Source organism: Condylura cristata, unplaced genomic scaffold (assembly GCF_000260355.1).
Source record: "Condylura cristata isolate star-nosed mole 26May11 unplaced genomic scaffold, ConCri1.0 scaffold00008, whole genome shotgun sequence".
Lineage (NCBI taxonomy): Eukaryota > Metazoa > Chordata > Mammalia > Eulipotyphla > Talpidae > Condylura > Condylura cristata.
In genome coordinates this window covers 38,097,716-38,112,294 of record NW_004567109.1, presented here as the reverse complement: position 1 = coordinate 38,112,294, position 14,579 = coordinate 38,097,716, and the positions used below count along the sequence as shown (strand labels likewise).

The window sequence follows — 14,579 nt, the reverse complement described above, 5'->3', positions numbered from 1 at the left end:
ACTTTCCAGCTCTGTAACAAATCACATTTGGGGTATGGACATATGGTAGAAGATCTGGACTAATATTAATAAAAATAACAACTACAACCTCACGAACTACTATGAACCAGGTATCCAAATCTATCTATCTAGATAGATAGATAGATAGATAGATATAGATATATAAAATAACTTAATCATCACAGCAACATTAAACCCCAGGAATTATCATCAACCCCTTTTTATATGATACATAACTTAGTTTTAGACAGATCAAGTACACTGCCCAAAAATCACACATTGTGCCACTTATTAATGACAAATTCAAATCAGAGTCTGTGTGATGACAAGACAGATGCTTCTAAATACCCAGATTGATACTGAAATGAGAAATTCAAGCCTTTTTTTAAATAAAATTGGGGTATGTATTTCTTTAATTGCATATTTTTCATTTCCTTCCCCCCATGACTATAGACATGGGAATACATTTTTCTATATGATGACATGGCAGAAGGGGAGCTATATGGATACTCAAATCTGTGTTTGCCACTCACCCAGTCACATCACTTCCTACAAATCACTGTCTCTGGCTTCACCTTCCTTCCTTATCTATAAAAAAAAGGAAAATAAATGCTATCTATACTACTTCCTTCTAGGGTGTTGTTCAGATATAAACAAGATCTTAGTAGTTGACCTACTCTGAAAATAGCTAGCTATAACATAACACATAATAATAGCCTTATCCCCAGACTGTACAAAAGAAGTAAAGAAATAATGAGAGCAGCCAAGATTCTACCTAACAGAAGAGAAGTGTTGATTGGCAGTGGGCCCTGAGAAGCCATGGTTATCTCCAGGGCAGGTACAGAAAAGAAAGGAGGAAAGAGGACCTATATATGCAGTACAGACCTACTTTTTAAAATTATAAAACTAGAAAACTAATTCTAACCCAACTTACTATAGTGGCAATATCTATTCCTTCCTCTTTTGTAAAAATCACACAGCACCTGGAATAACACCATACAAGTAATGAATCACTTAAGGAATACTTGTTGCAAGTACCAATCTATCAACCACTCAGGCAAGCTAAAGAAAAGGGGAGATAGGCTTTCAGCCCAACTAAGTTTCAGCAACAGTTCTTGCTGCCAGTGGAGAATAAAATAATAATACATCCTTTGAAGGCCAACAAGATCACAATGCTAAACCACAGATTCTCCCCAACTACGAACAATAGAGAAGCTTATCTCTAACACAGTAAATATTTGAAAAATAATTGTTGCTGGTCTTTGTCAAATTTATCTTCAGAATGCTTATTATCTTCTAACAGTTTACAATTATTGACTCATTTAACTCATTTATTCATATACTCTTCAAAATAACCCTGGGATAGGAGGGTGATGACTATATGAATGACAGGGGCCTGGCGCAGTCTTGCTTTTGCCTGGGTCGGCCATTTTAGAAATCAAGGCATATCGGACTCTCAGAAGATGAATCCTCAGATGATGGAAATATGAAATGGACGAGACAGGACACAGACACAGACACACAAACACACACACACACATGCAGATGGCTATTCACAAAGTACCAAGTCCTGATTTAGCTTGGTGAAGGACACAAAGATGAAGTAGATAAGAGCCAGCTTGTGTGGAATTTACAATGCCAGTAACAAACGCCCTTAAAGGTGACAAAATACTAAAGAGGTTACAGGTGGTAAGAACCTAAGCAAAGACTGCACAGGGGAGATGGCATTTATTCTAGTCTTGATAGATGAGACTTGGCCAGCCTGAGAGATGAAGACATGACCATTACAGATAGAAAGAAGGCAGTGAGCCAGTAGATCGAATCATGTTCCTGCTTAGAAGGCTTTAGTGCCCTCCCAGTTCACTTAGTACAAAATCCAAACTCCTTTCCATGATCTACCCAGACCTTGAGCCAGGGCCTCCTTCCCCTTGCTAAGCTCAGGCACACTGGGAATCTTTCCTTTTGTTATTTATTTCCTCTGGAAAGTATGCTCTACCCCTGATCACTGCTGTTGCAACTACTAGTCAGACTTCAGGTCTCAGCTTAAATTGCACTACCTCAAGCCATTCCTGTCCACTGACAGGTAAGCTAGGTCCCACTCTGCCTTTTTTCCTCCCCCAGTGGAGTATCTGATTCCTTCCAAGCATAGATAGCAATTTGCAATAGGAATTTTTACCTGTTTTTGTGTGTGTGATGTCTGTTTCCCTTATAGAAAGAGTTGGGTGAGCTGGGGCCTTGCCTACCTGTTCAGTCCAGGTTCTGGAACACAGGAAGATAAATAAAATTCGTGAAATAAAAGTAGTGAGTTAAATGAATGTGAGTGAAGGCCTTGGTAGGGATAAGGTGGTATGTGCTTGGGAAATACTTTACTGTGGCTAGAGCTTACTGGATAACAGGGAATCACCGCAGACAGGTTGGAAAAGGGGGTGGGGACCTCGAAGGTAGGCTAGGGTCCGAAAGACACCCCCCTACCACCACCACCAACACCACCACCAGCTCTGCATTGCAGGGTCTGGGTCAGGTGTTAGGGGTGTGGGGAGGGATTGCAAACCTAAAACGGTGTCCTTAGATAGAGCACGCTGATTCCTTCTGTCCAGACCCAAAAGGACAGACAGGGACTTTTGAAGAAAATAAGCTGCAACCACCTGCGCTAACAAGAGATGCTAAGGAACAGCGAAGGAGAGGTCGAAGGGAGAGAGGCCTCAAGCCCAGACCGACCCCTGAGATTTGCCTAGTGGCCACGGGCAGCTCCTGAACTGGTCTTGCTTCCGCGGCAAGGGTCACCCCGGCGGGGCTGACCATCCAGGCCGCGTCCCCCAGCTGTGCCCGGGCCCGCAAGTGCTCGAGGAGGGTGGAGAACACCGCCAGAGATGCAGCGACAGCTGTCGGGGCCGCAGCCAACTCCCGGCCGGCCCCGGCCGCGCACGGTAACAGGTCCCGCGGCCGCGCCCACACTCACCCTGAGCCGCCTTGCGAGCCGAGCGCGTCCTCCACAGCCGCCGGGTCGCCTTCCACGGCCGCAGCGAAGAAAACAGCCTCCGGCTCTTCTTGCCCTGCTTCTCAGTTGCTCCCATCTGTGCGCCCGCGCCCCTCCCCCGCCGCCACCACCCGCCGCCGCCCGAGGGTCGCCTCCCGCTTCCCCCGCCGCCGCGCGTCTGCCAGGTGCCCGGCCGTCGCCAGGGTAGACGCGGTCGCCGGGGGAGGAGCTTGCGGCCGCTGGGACCGCTGCTCACGCCAGCCCGCGGGGCGCGGCCGGGCCGAGGCGTGGACGCGGCTGGGATGCGCTGGCCCGGGGCGCGCTCGGAGCTGGGCAGCTTCCAGGCGAATGCCAGAGACGTAGGTCCTTTTTGCAGGAGGTGTCGATGGAGTGCCCAGCGACTGCGAGGCATCATTAATTAACACAAAAATCCCAGGGGTGTGCACTGATTTTTAGCTGCACAAAATTGAAGCTCCGAGAAGCGCCCAGAGATCACAAAGCTGCTAAATGGTGATAAGTCCCAACTCCTTGGTGCTACCTATATTTTTTCCTACCTCTCTTCTACTCTGAAATGATCCCATTTTGTTAGAATTTTTTTAATCCAACAATTATTCTTGTATTTCTCATACACCAGATTGTGAATCACTCGTGATTTTTTAAGAACTTCTATATACACACCATTAAGCCTGACAGCATCCTGAGAGGTGGGAGGCATTTTCCCATTTTGCTAATGAGGGAACTGAAATTGCAGAACTGGGCTGACCCACCATCACCACTTGGTCTCTGTCACGATTGTGTGATTGTGCAATTTTGCCCTAATTGGTAGAGTCCAGGAAGAAGATCAAAACCAAATCCTTTAACACATACCTCATTAGTAAAAACAGCTAATATTTATGTAGTGCTTTTCATGTATCATATTTTACATCATGGCTACACAATTAGATAATTATCAATAATAAATATTTTGGATTTGATAAATAAACTGTAATGAAAGAAAATATGCTTATAATTAGGAAATACACATTAAGATATTTGGCTATAAAGGGACATGATCCATTTAACTTACTTTCAAATGGCTTATAAAAATCTCAAAAGGTAACATACTATATGATTCCATTAATAGAACGTTCTTAAAATGGCAAAATTATATAAATAGATCATAAGTAATAGTTTCCCTGGGGAGAGAAGGGTGTGGCAATAAAAAGGCAACAGGGACCTCCTGTTGGGGTAGAACCTCTGTACTTTGACTTCAACATACTGGTTGTAATATTAGATTGTAATGTTACCATTAGGGAGACATGAGTAAAAGCATACATGAGGTATCTGTGTATTATTTCTTATAACTGCATGTGACTCCACAATTATTTTTCAATAAAACGTTTGATTTTTTTTTTAATTACTTATCTGCTATTTCATAGGGATCACTGCAGTAGCTCCATGTGGTGAGCCAGGATTCCACCTAGGCCCATGACTATACTCAGTGTTCTCATGACCCCTGGCCCACTGTACCAAGGATCACCTGCTGGGCTCAAGCAGGATGCACAGAGGACTCTGAAAGGCCACAGGAGACCCAATCAGGGCGGGCTAAATTACTCTGCTTAGAATGGTCTAGATAATGGACATTCTCAAAGTTAATATGGGACTGCCTTATTTTATTCTTTCTCTCAGCCAGAAGAATGGGAAGATATAAATCTGAAATAAAGAAGTGAAGTGGGAGAAGCAGAGAAAAAGGTAGGTGGGTGATGTCCTATTGCTCTCTGTCAATAATAAGCTGAGTTTTCTTCTACACCCACCTTTATTCTCCATTATAGCCAGCCTAAAATCTGAGTAGACCCTTAGAAGTAATCTAACAAAGTTACTCAGGAATCATTAACCAATACTCTAGATGAAGGTTGGCCTTTGATCCTGGGATTTCTTACTTGGGTTGGGACACCTGAAATCTAACCCTGGATCCCCAAACCTCCTAGCAAATATTATGTCCATTCCTTTCCTGGCTTACTTTTTTCTTCACTGCCTCCCCCAATCCCATAAGTGGAGGGAGAAAGGAAGGAATTTAACAAGATGAACTACATGTATCCTTCCAGGGTCTCCCACCATTTCCTATGTGTTCTGACTCTCACTAGCTGGTTTTGGAATTCTGCTAAGTGTCAGTAGCCCAGTGAGGCTGGTTTAGGGACTTACACTTGCATTATGCTGGGTTGAAATAGCTCCGTGAAGGTATCCTCTTGCTTACTGCTTGCACTTTGCTGGGTGGGGCAGGATGAGAGGCACATTCTTTGGTTTGCCCTTTGAGTCCAAACATCATGTGATTTCATGGCCTTCCTCCAGTTCAGAGTTGGAACAAAGCCAAGCTTCTGGCTCCCATAATCACTACTCCAGGGAAATACTGCAGGGAGCTGCCTCTGTAGTCCCTGAAGTCCATGAAAAGAATGTGGCCTGAGAGACTTTTCACCATAGTAGAAACAACCAAGTGCCTTGAGGCACATTCATGAACATTAACAACTTTGAATTTCTTTTCAAATGTCAGAATTGCAAAACAAATAAGCCCACTAATTTGTACATCTGACTCACTAGGCATAGGAGAAAAAGGAACAATAGGAAAAACAAAATCCTGAATTGTATTCACATCATTGTGTTTACAAAGCTAAATCCAGAAATATCTAAGTAAAGTAAATGGGATATTTGATTCTCCTTTGTGTGTGCATATGAAATGTGTGTGTGTCTGTGTGTGTGTGTGTGTGTGTGATGAAAAGGTTGAGACAGAACCTGTGGTATGAAGAGGCTAAGCGACATAACCAAGACTCTCTAGCTAAGCAGAGCTGTGTCAACTTCCCCACCTAGAGATAGGGAATAGTGCTTACCTCACAAGTTTGTGATAATTTTTACTATCATATGCAAATGGACTAATAATGGTCTAATAAACTCAATAGAGGCAGCGTATTGTAATACTGTATCCATTTAGACAGACTATAACAGGTTAAGAAGAATGACACCTTCTTTTACAAAGAGTAAATGTATGTGTGCATGTTATGTAAAAAGAAAGCAATAGGATGTCTTGGTTGTTTCTGAAGGTTAGATTCTTCAGACTTCATGATTCATTTCTATGTCTCTTTTCTATTATACCTGAGGGTTCTGTCAATCACCTTTTCTTACAAAAATGTACAAAATATACATGAAATAGTATAACCTAAAAGTATTGCTGTTTCCTTTGGACTCATCAAAAGCCATGGTGGTGCTTCAAACTGGTGATAGTGCCAATAGGAAGGAATAGTACAAGAAATAATTAAGGACAGTCTCCACCTTAAACATATTTTTTAAACTGAAGTTTTTCAGTTTATAAGATTTTAAGATTGTCAAAATTTAAAAAGCATTATTTACAGCTATGACATTTTTAGTGGTGGTAACTGATGTGAGAGGAAACTACTCATCTAAGATGTTTTCAAAAATTCTATAAAATTCTATTGCTGCATTGTAAACCACCCCAAAGTTTAAAATGCCTTAAAACAACAACAATCATTTATTAATTGATGACTTTGCAATGCAGACAGGGTTCTTAGAAAGAATAGCTGATTTCTGCTCCATTTGACATTAACTAAGCTTGCTCAGGGCATGAAGAGTTAGCTCTATGACAGTTCACTCACATAGGGTGGAGACAGGCAGATGGAAGATCAGCCAAAAGCCATGTGTTTGCTTGGACTCATTGTAGGCTCTTCAGATTCATGAGAAATAAACAAGACAAAGATTCCTGTTCCTAGAACTCACATTCTATGGTGGGGAGGAGGATTAAGGAGATAGACAATGAACACTAGGTAAATTAAATAAGTCAGAGCTGAAGTTTGAGAGAAGATCAAAGTGTAAGGAAAGGTCGAGCTGGGGGAGGGGACTAGAATTGCTGGTGGGGGAGCAAGTGCAGCAGCAGGTTGTAGTTTTATTAGTTTGTTTGTTTTAATATTTACTTAATCCTACAGAACTGGGTCAGGCCAGAGGTACAGGGGCAGTGAGAGGATTCACCAGAGACAGAGTTGGGAGCAAAACAGGCAGATTGATGAAGTACACTGCTGAGGGGAGCAGTGGGCGGGTCAGGAGAGGTCTGCCACGCCATGTGGTCACCTCCGGGGCAGGCAGGGATTGAACTCATTCAGAAGTGGCTTTAGATTCTCAGTGCTGTGCTTCAACCCACTGCACCATCAGGGAGGGCCCAGGTTGTAATTTTTAAAAGGGTGGCCATGGGAGACATGGTGGAGAGAAAATTTGAGCAAAAACTTGAAGAAAAAACATCCGAGAAGTCAGCTATGCAGGTGCTTAGACAGGAGCATTTCAAGCAAAAGGAAGAGACCCTTTTCCATCTTCCTGCGTCTTCATGCTGTTCCTTAAAAAAACCACCAGGATGGGCCCTACCTTGGCTGTATGCCTGGTGGTTTTGTTTGTTTTTAGAGATTTATTTATTTGTGTGTTCAGGAACTGGAGTATTTTAACCCTTTGCACCATCAGAGAGCCCCCAAGCCTGGTGGGGGGTTTTGTTGTTTTTTTTTTTTATTTAAGATTTATTTATTTATACATACAGAACTGGGGTACAGGCCAGAGTAACAGGGACAGTGAGGGGACTCACCAGAGACAGAGTGGAGAGCAGAACAGGCAGACTGATGAAGAACACTGCTGAGGGGAGCAGTGAGCAGGTCAGGAGAGGTCTGCCACACTATGTGGGTTACCACTGGGGTGGGGATCAAACTCATGCTGAAGTGGCTTTAGCTTCTTAGTGCTGTGCTTTAACTTGCTGCGCCACCAGGGAGGGCCTGTCCTGGTGGGTTTTTTAAGGAACAGCATGAAGACGCAGGAAGATGGAAGAGAGTGAGCAAGGAGAGCTATAGTGGGAAAAGAGATTGAGAGCTGCTCAGTGAAAGGATTAGGTAGAGTTGTCAGGTACTGCTAATCTGTAACTTCCCTCTGAGTGAAATGGGAACCATGGTCAGTGAGGAGAATGTTACTATTCCCATTGCTAATGAAGAAACTGGGGCAAAGAAAGGTCAGTGACGATCAAATTTATACTAGTAGTTACATAGTTGGGCTTCTTATCCTACACAGGTAGCATACAAGGATTATTTTGTAAATAGTTAATACTGAGAAAAACCTGACCTATATAAACTCCTCTATAGAATGAAGGGATTAAATCAATGATCTCAAAGGCATAGACACAATGGTTTACAGTTCACTGCCCCCAGAAAACAGATGGACTGTCAAGGAAGATATGGATGAGATAACCATCCTCTTGTGTGGCCAGTGGCCTTGATATTCAATGTGTTCCTACAAGAAAGACCTTACCAGTAGTCTGCCATTGCTTTTTGCAAATTGGGTTGTAAGCAAGTGCTAAAAATTCTGTCATTCCCCATAGGCTAAATTCCATATCTTTGCATCTGACTCCTGACTTATTAACCACAGAATTTATGCACTTGGCACTGGATTTGGCAAAAAGGAAGCTCTCAATGTATGTATTTTATCCTGGTTTAAGAAAAAAGGGACCTGTTGGTAGGTGAGTGGTGATCATAAAGTAGAACAGAAAAAAGCAGCAATAGAAAGCAATTCCCATTAGAGATTTACACAGTGGGAAGTGTTATAGTGTCTAGGGTTGGGAGTCACCAAGCAGAATTTTAGGCAAGGCAATGCCTTGGAAAATTAACAGCCCCTGCCAGAGATGTTCAAGAAATATTTTCTTATAACCTATAACTTGAAGTGTAGCCCAACACAGCCCAGACATTCCCCCACTTCCAAGGACCTCTTTCAGAAATCCACCTTCTCTCTTCCCTATAGTATCTAGAATTTAGGGGCCATGAAACAGAATAATTAAAGGCACCAAACTGACCATTTCTGGACAATCCTGGGCAACTAGTTTCTTTCTGCCTAGCTTTCGTCTCTGTAAAATTGGGGGAGTATGGGCCTCTCTAGTGGTACAGGGGTTAAAGACAGAGCTGTCAAGCTATGCCATTGCTTGTTAGATGCCATTGCATTGTTAGATGCCCAGCCAGAGAGCTGCCCACATGATGCAGCAGACCTCTCCTGTCATACCCGCTGCTCCCCTCAGCAGTGTATGTCAATCAATCTGCCTGTTCTGCTCCCCACTGTCTCTGGTAAATCCCCTCATCCCCTGCATCTCTGACCTATACTGTAGTTCTTATATGCATAAATAAATAAATCTTTTCTAAAAAATAAAATTGGGAAATAATATATGTTTCAGAGGTACTTTGAAGACGAAATGCGAAATTACATTTGTAAAACATCTAGAATTGTCTGGTATAAAGCAAATATTCAAATATGCTGTCCTCAAACTCCCTTTTAAGTGACACAAACATGCTGTAACAAAAGGTCTTTGTATTCAGTTTTTTTTTTTTTATTAGAGAAGCACTTTGTGTGAAGACTGGAAATTTTTATTAAAGGGTGCAGGACCTCTCTGGACATTGTTGCCCCATGGCTCAGAATTCAACTGTATTTCTTGGTGGATAAGAAATTAATGCAAAGCAAGTGGTTATCTACAGACACTTGAAAGGTCTTCAAGACAGAGTACAAGGTCATGGGAATAGCTGATTGGGCCTGAGATAGGGTGATTTTAGAGTCCCTCCCTTTCTTCAGTCTTATCATCAGAGACCTTTTTGAAAGTAACAACCCAAGTGACAAACCCTTATGTAGGGACAGATGATTTTTGTCACTGTTATTTTCTTTTTCAAGTTCTCTATGAATGAATCTTACTAATATAATAAGAAAGAAAAAAATTAAGCAAAAAGATAACGTTTAGGAGAAGTAAAAGGGCTTTGCTGGGGACTGGGCTTCTGCTGTGTGGACTGGTCACAGCTTCAATCTAGCCTCTCAGCAGTGCCTGCCATGCCTGTCTCTTGCTCTACTACAGAGTGACTTTGCACTTGGTAGGGTGGCTTGATTTCTTCAGGGGGAACATGCTTTCAAACTTTAGAATGTGTGCACCCTTGCTTTCTGAGGGTTGAGGTATAATTACAGTTAAAATTGCTGTGTTTGCTGTTATCACAGAACTAATTTTCTCTTGTGGCAGAGATAACTGGTACTTGCCTATATTCATGTTTCTTATCTTCTGGGCAAACAGCTATTTTACAGCCTTGCTGTAGGTCATGGTCATTGACTGAGTCTGGGAATGGGGAATGATGTACACCACTTTCAGGCCTGATCTCTGAAACCTCTCACCTAACCCTGCAAGCTCTTTGTTCACACAAAAGCCAGTGGAAGACAGATAATCCAGTGTCTGATGCTAACCCCTGAAGGATGCTGGAACTGCTAAATGGAGGAAGCCTGGAACCCTGAATGACTGAATGAAGCAAATCCCTCCCCTTTTGCCATCAATCACATTGCACTGCATTGTGAGCAAGACACACATTCCCTATATGCAACCACTGAGATTCTGCAGTTGTTTGCTACATCAGTTAGAATAATCTGCCTTTTGGGGCTGCATCCTGAAGGACAAATACCTGCCTCTGAGTGGTATCCCTGGCAACATGATGCCAGAAGAACACTGCGCAGGGAAAATTAAGTGGAGCTGCATCTTAACATGTCTCATGGGACCACAAAAAGCAAGTACCATCATTTGATGCTATCTCTGAGGACAAATTTCCCTGAATTATATTTACTGATTTGTATTTCTCTCTCCTATGAATGACTACCTCTGCTTCTTATATCAGTTATGGGTTGTTAATGATGAGGGAGAGAAATGAACTAGGTGGAAAGAGTGAAAGGTATTGCAAAGGGTTTTGACAATGTAAACGTTTAAGAGAGTTTGTTTCTATTAGCTCAGCTTGAAATATTGGGCCACCTTCTGTAATACTGGCTTGCTAACTTGAACTTCTCTTTTTTTTTAAAGATTTTTTGTATTTATTCATACAGAACTGGGGTACAAGCCAGAGATGCGGAGGGTGATAGGATTCACCAGAGACAGAGCGGGAAGCAGTACAGGCAGATTGACGTAGTACATTGCTGAGGGGAGCAGCTGGGGGGTCAGGAGAGGTCTGCCACGCCATGTAGTCACCTCGGGGCAGGCAGGCATCGAACTCATGCGGAAGTGGCTTTAGCTTCTTAGTGCTGTGCTTTAACCCGCTGTGCCACCAGGGAGGGCCATATTTTAAAACATAATTTTAAGATTTAGTTCACATACCTTTTTATATAAATATTTCCATAATCTCAATATTACTCACATTTTTATTAACATTATACCGGAAAATATTTCCAATGCTAAATACAAAGACATGATGACCACTGTTAATCCAAACACAATACTACATTTTCATTATAGGACCTATGATTATTTCAGATTTTCTTTTTGGGGGGGAGTGATGATTACGTTACCATTGAGTTGAGTTAGTGAAGAATTTTCTCACTTCTTAAAATTTTTTTGATAATAATTGTTATGAAATCAAGATCTTCCCATTCTATATTTTGGAACTGATTTAAAAATAAAAACCCTAAATAGAGGGTTTGGCATGCATTTTCTTAAATTACATATTGTTGTTTTCACCTAAACTCACTATCCTTTGTTTTTTTAAGATTTATTTATTTACGCATACAGAACTGGGGTACAGGCCAGAGGTGCAGGGGCGTGAGAGGATTCACCAGAAACCGAGTGGGGAGCAGAACAGGCAGATTGATGAAGGGGAGCAGCAGGCGAGACAGGAGAGGTCTGCTGCACCATGTCAGTCACTTCCCTGGTAGGGGATTGAACTTGGAGGAGCAGCTGTGGCAAGCTTTGTAGTGGTGTGCTCTAACCCATTGCATCTCCAGGGTGGGCCCCTCAGTACCCTTTGAAAACTTGATTCTTTTATCCAGTGATCTCTTCCAGTTACAAATCTGAGCAATGTAATTTTACTTCCACCTAAGTCACTGAAGCATCCAAAGCCAAGAACAGAGGCCCACATATGATGAGGCAAGTGTGGCCTTGCTGCAAAATCTTAACCCTGGCAACTGATCTCTGCAAGAGTCTTGTTCTGGGACTACAAGATCCTTTGTTTCCCCCCCATTCTGTCATCCTAGGTCTCCAGGTTTCCACTTGAACCAGAATACAGCAAAGGAAAGAATATATTCATTCACAGTTTTGGTAATAAAAACAAAATCCAACACAAGAGGAATTTAAAACAATAGAGGTAAAACAGGGTTTGGGGAATATTCCAATTGGAAATTAAATTTAAAAACTGATTTGATGACTCTATTATTTATTGAGCACACCCTCAGACAGGAGGGGATGAAAGAGAGCTGACACCCAGGGTCTGTCTAAAAAAAAGCAGCAAACAAGCAGGGAAAAGGGGAGTGTATCATACATGTCACTTTTTCCAGCCTCTAGTTTGGATTGTATGGAGTCATCCATGAAGTTCATAAGTGTCAAGCTCTGTCTCTCTCCAGGCCCACTCAGAGGCAGCCCTGTTTACTGTCTGTCATATGTTTTTCTACATTTTTCTTTGGTATCTCTACAGATGAGTAAAATATCACAAGAAAATATTTAGAAATGCTAACCAAATTCACCCTCTGTTGTAACTCTCCCAGCAGCTTGGCACTTGTGCTCAATTGCCATAGTGACAGAAGGAAGAGGAAAAGCAAGTATAAAGAATGATGAGCTTCATTCTCCTGGCTTTGGTTTTCACAAGACTGAAGTCATTGGAATGAGGGTGAACCCTTATAAATACAAAGCTTTGAGGGAAACATCATAAAAAGTACAGAGGATTTGAGGAGTGGCATACTAATCACTCCCCCCAACCTTGGATATTCCCCATAGGATGTGGGGTACAGTAAGACTGAGAGAAAGCGTTCAAAATACAGATTTTGGAAGGTCTTAGAGCAGGGGCTTGGTGGCCTGTCCCTGAAGCAACATCCTGAGAAGCTTCCTATAGACCATCTCTCAGCTATTCCAGTGCCCTAAGGGAGCCGGAACAGCTAAAAATAGTTCCAGGAACAGACGAATCATATCTTGCACAAGAAAAGGGGCCTGGCAGAACAGAGACTTGTGTGATGGTGAGCAGGAATCAGAAAGATGGCTATCTTTGCAGATGCCTGTGTTGACAGATGACCTCAGTTATCAGATGGACTGAATGCCATCCTCATATGCATCCAGCTCACTGGAATTTGGGTGCAACCTTGGAGAAAAAGAATAAGAAACTTCAAACTCAATGAGATTAAATCTATAATGTTGCTATGATGGGAATTCCAAACAAAAATTAGACTGAATTATTTAAAAATAAGAGAAGTTCTATTTTTTGTACATCTGCATTATGGGGTTACTATCCACAATACACACACAAATACACAATATTCCTCATAAAGTATATCATCATTTACATGTTATTCATATTTTTATTAACAATGTTTCTGGAAATATTGCTAAAGCATGAGTTCCACATATAGACTATGATTTCGTATATATTGCTTAACCATACTCTTTTTTTTAAGATTTATTTATTTATGCATACAAAGCTGGGGTACAGGCCAGAGGTGCAGGGGAGGTGAGAGGATTCACCAGGGACAGAGCGGGGAGCAGAACAGACTGACTTAGGAAGTACACTGCTGAAGGGAGCAGTGGGTGGGTCAGGAGAGGTCTGCTGCACCATGTGGATCACCTCCAGGGTGGGGATTGATCTCATGCTGAAGTGGCTTTAGCTTCTTAGTGCTGTGCTTTAACCTGCTGTGCCACCAGGGAGGGCCACTTAACAATATTCTTATTGTCATATTCACATTGTTCCAGTTTTTGCTGTATTAAACAAAACTTCAGTGATGCCCTTGTGTATATGTTTTTCTGTAGGATAGATTCTTTGAAATGAAATTATAAGATCAAAGGGCATGTATGTGAATTTTTAAAGTTTGGTACACACTGGCCATTTGCCCTCCAAACTGACTCTGTTAACTTGTGTATCTTGCAAGAGCATGTGAGATTTTGCTTTACATTATAACCTCACAACACTGGATGTTTTTAGTATTTTTAATCTTTTCCCTAATTCAGATATTTAACTTTTCATATGTCTATTTACATTTAGGTATCATTGTGAACTGTCTCTGCTCATATGTTCTACCCATTGTTCTATTGGCATTCTATCATCAATTTGTAGGTGCTCTTCATAAATAATAAATGCCAATCTTCTCTGAGAAATTTTCCCCAAGTCACTTGGTGTGTTTCCTGCACATAAAATTTAAGTCTTTATGTAGTTAAGGTTGTTGATCTTTTATTTCATGAATTGTTTTATTATGAATGACTTTTCATTTCAGTATTACAAAATTAAGTCTTTTACATTTTTCTTCAATACCATTGTAAATATTAAATATTAAGTCAACTTCAAGTATATTTTACAAACATTTCAATAGACTCTGTTCACCAAGATTTTCTCATATCAGGTCCTATGGCATGCTAGTCCTACCTTGCAGGAGTCTTCAATTAGGCTCTGCTGTGTGACAAGGGCAAAAGTCACAGTGGCACAAAACCACAAGAACAGCACAGAAGGAGTCAGACAAGCCTCCAAGGATAAGGTGATGAGAACTCACCCATGAAAAACAAAGAAGGGCTTCAAAGGCAGAAAAAGAAGAGGCATCTCAGAAAGATGGAATGACATATACAAAG

At 41.8% G+C, this 14,579-nt stretch overlaps 1 protein-coding gene across 2 annotated transcripts in view; it reads right to left on the bottom strand.

The window, feature by feature from the left end:
* The window catches only part of DNAJC6 (DnaJ (Hsp40) homolog, subfamily C, member 6), a 128,002-nt gene extending 124,909 nt beyond the window's left edge, over positions 1–3,093 (bottom strand). Inside the window, exon 1 of one of the 2 annotated variants that reach the window (XM_012722451.1) lies at positions 2,960–3,093. In XM_012722451.1, the coding sequence (XP_012577905.1) occupies positions 2,960–3,074 (115 nt within the window). In that variant the 5' untranslated portion in view covers positions 3,075–3,093. The remainder of the gene's footprint in view (positions 1–2,959) is intronic. The other variant, XM_012722452.1, reaches the window with a different exon arrangement.
* Between the last annotated feature and the right edge of the window lie 11,486 nt (positions 3,094–14,579).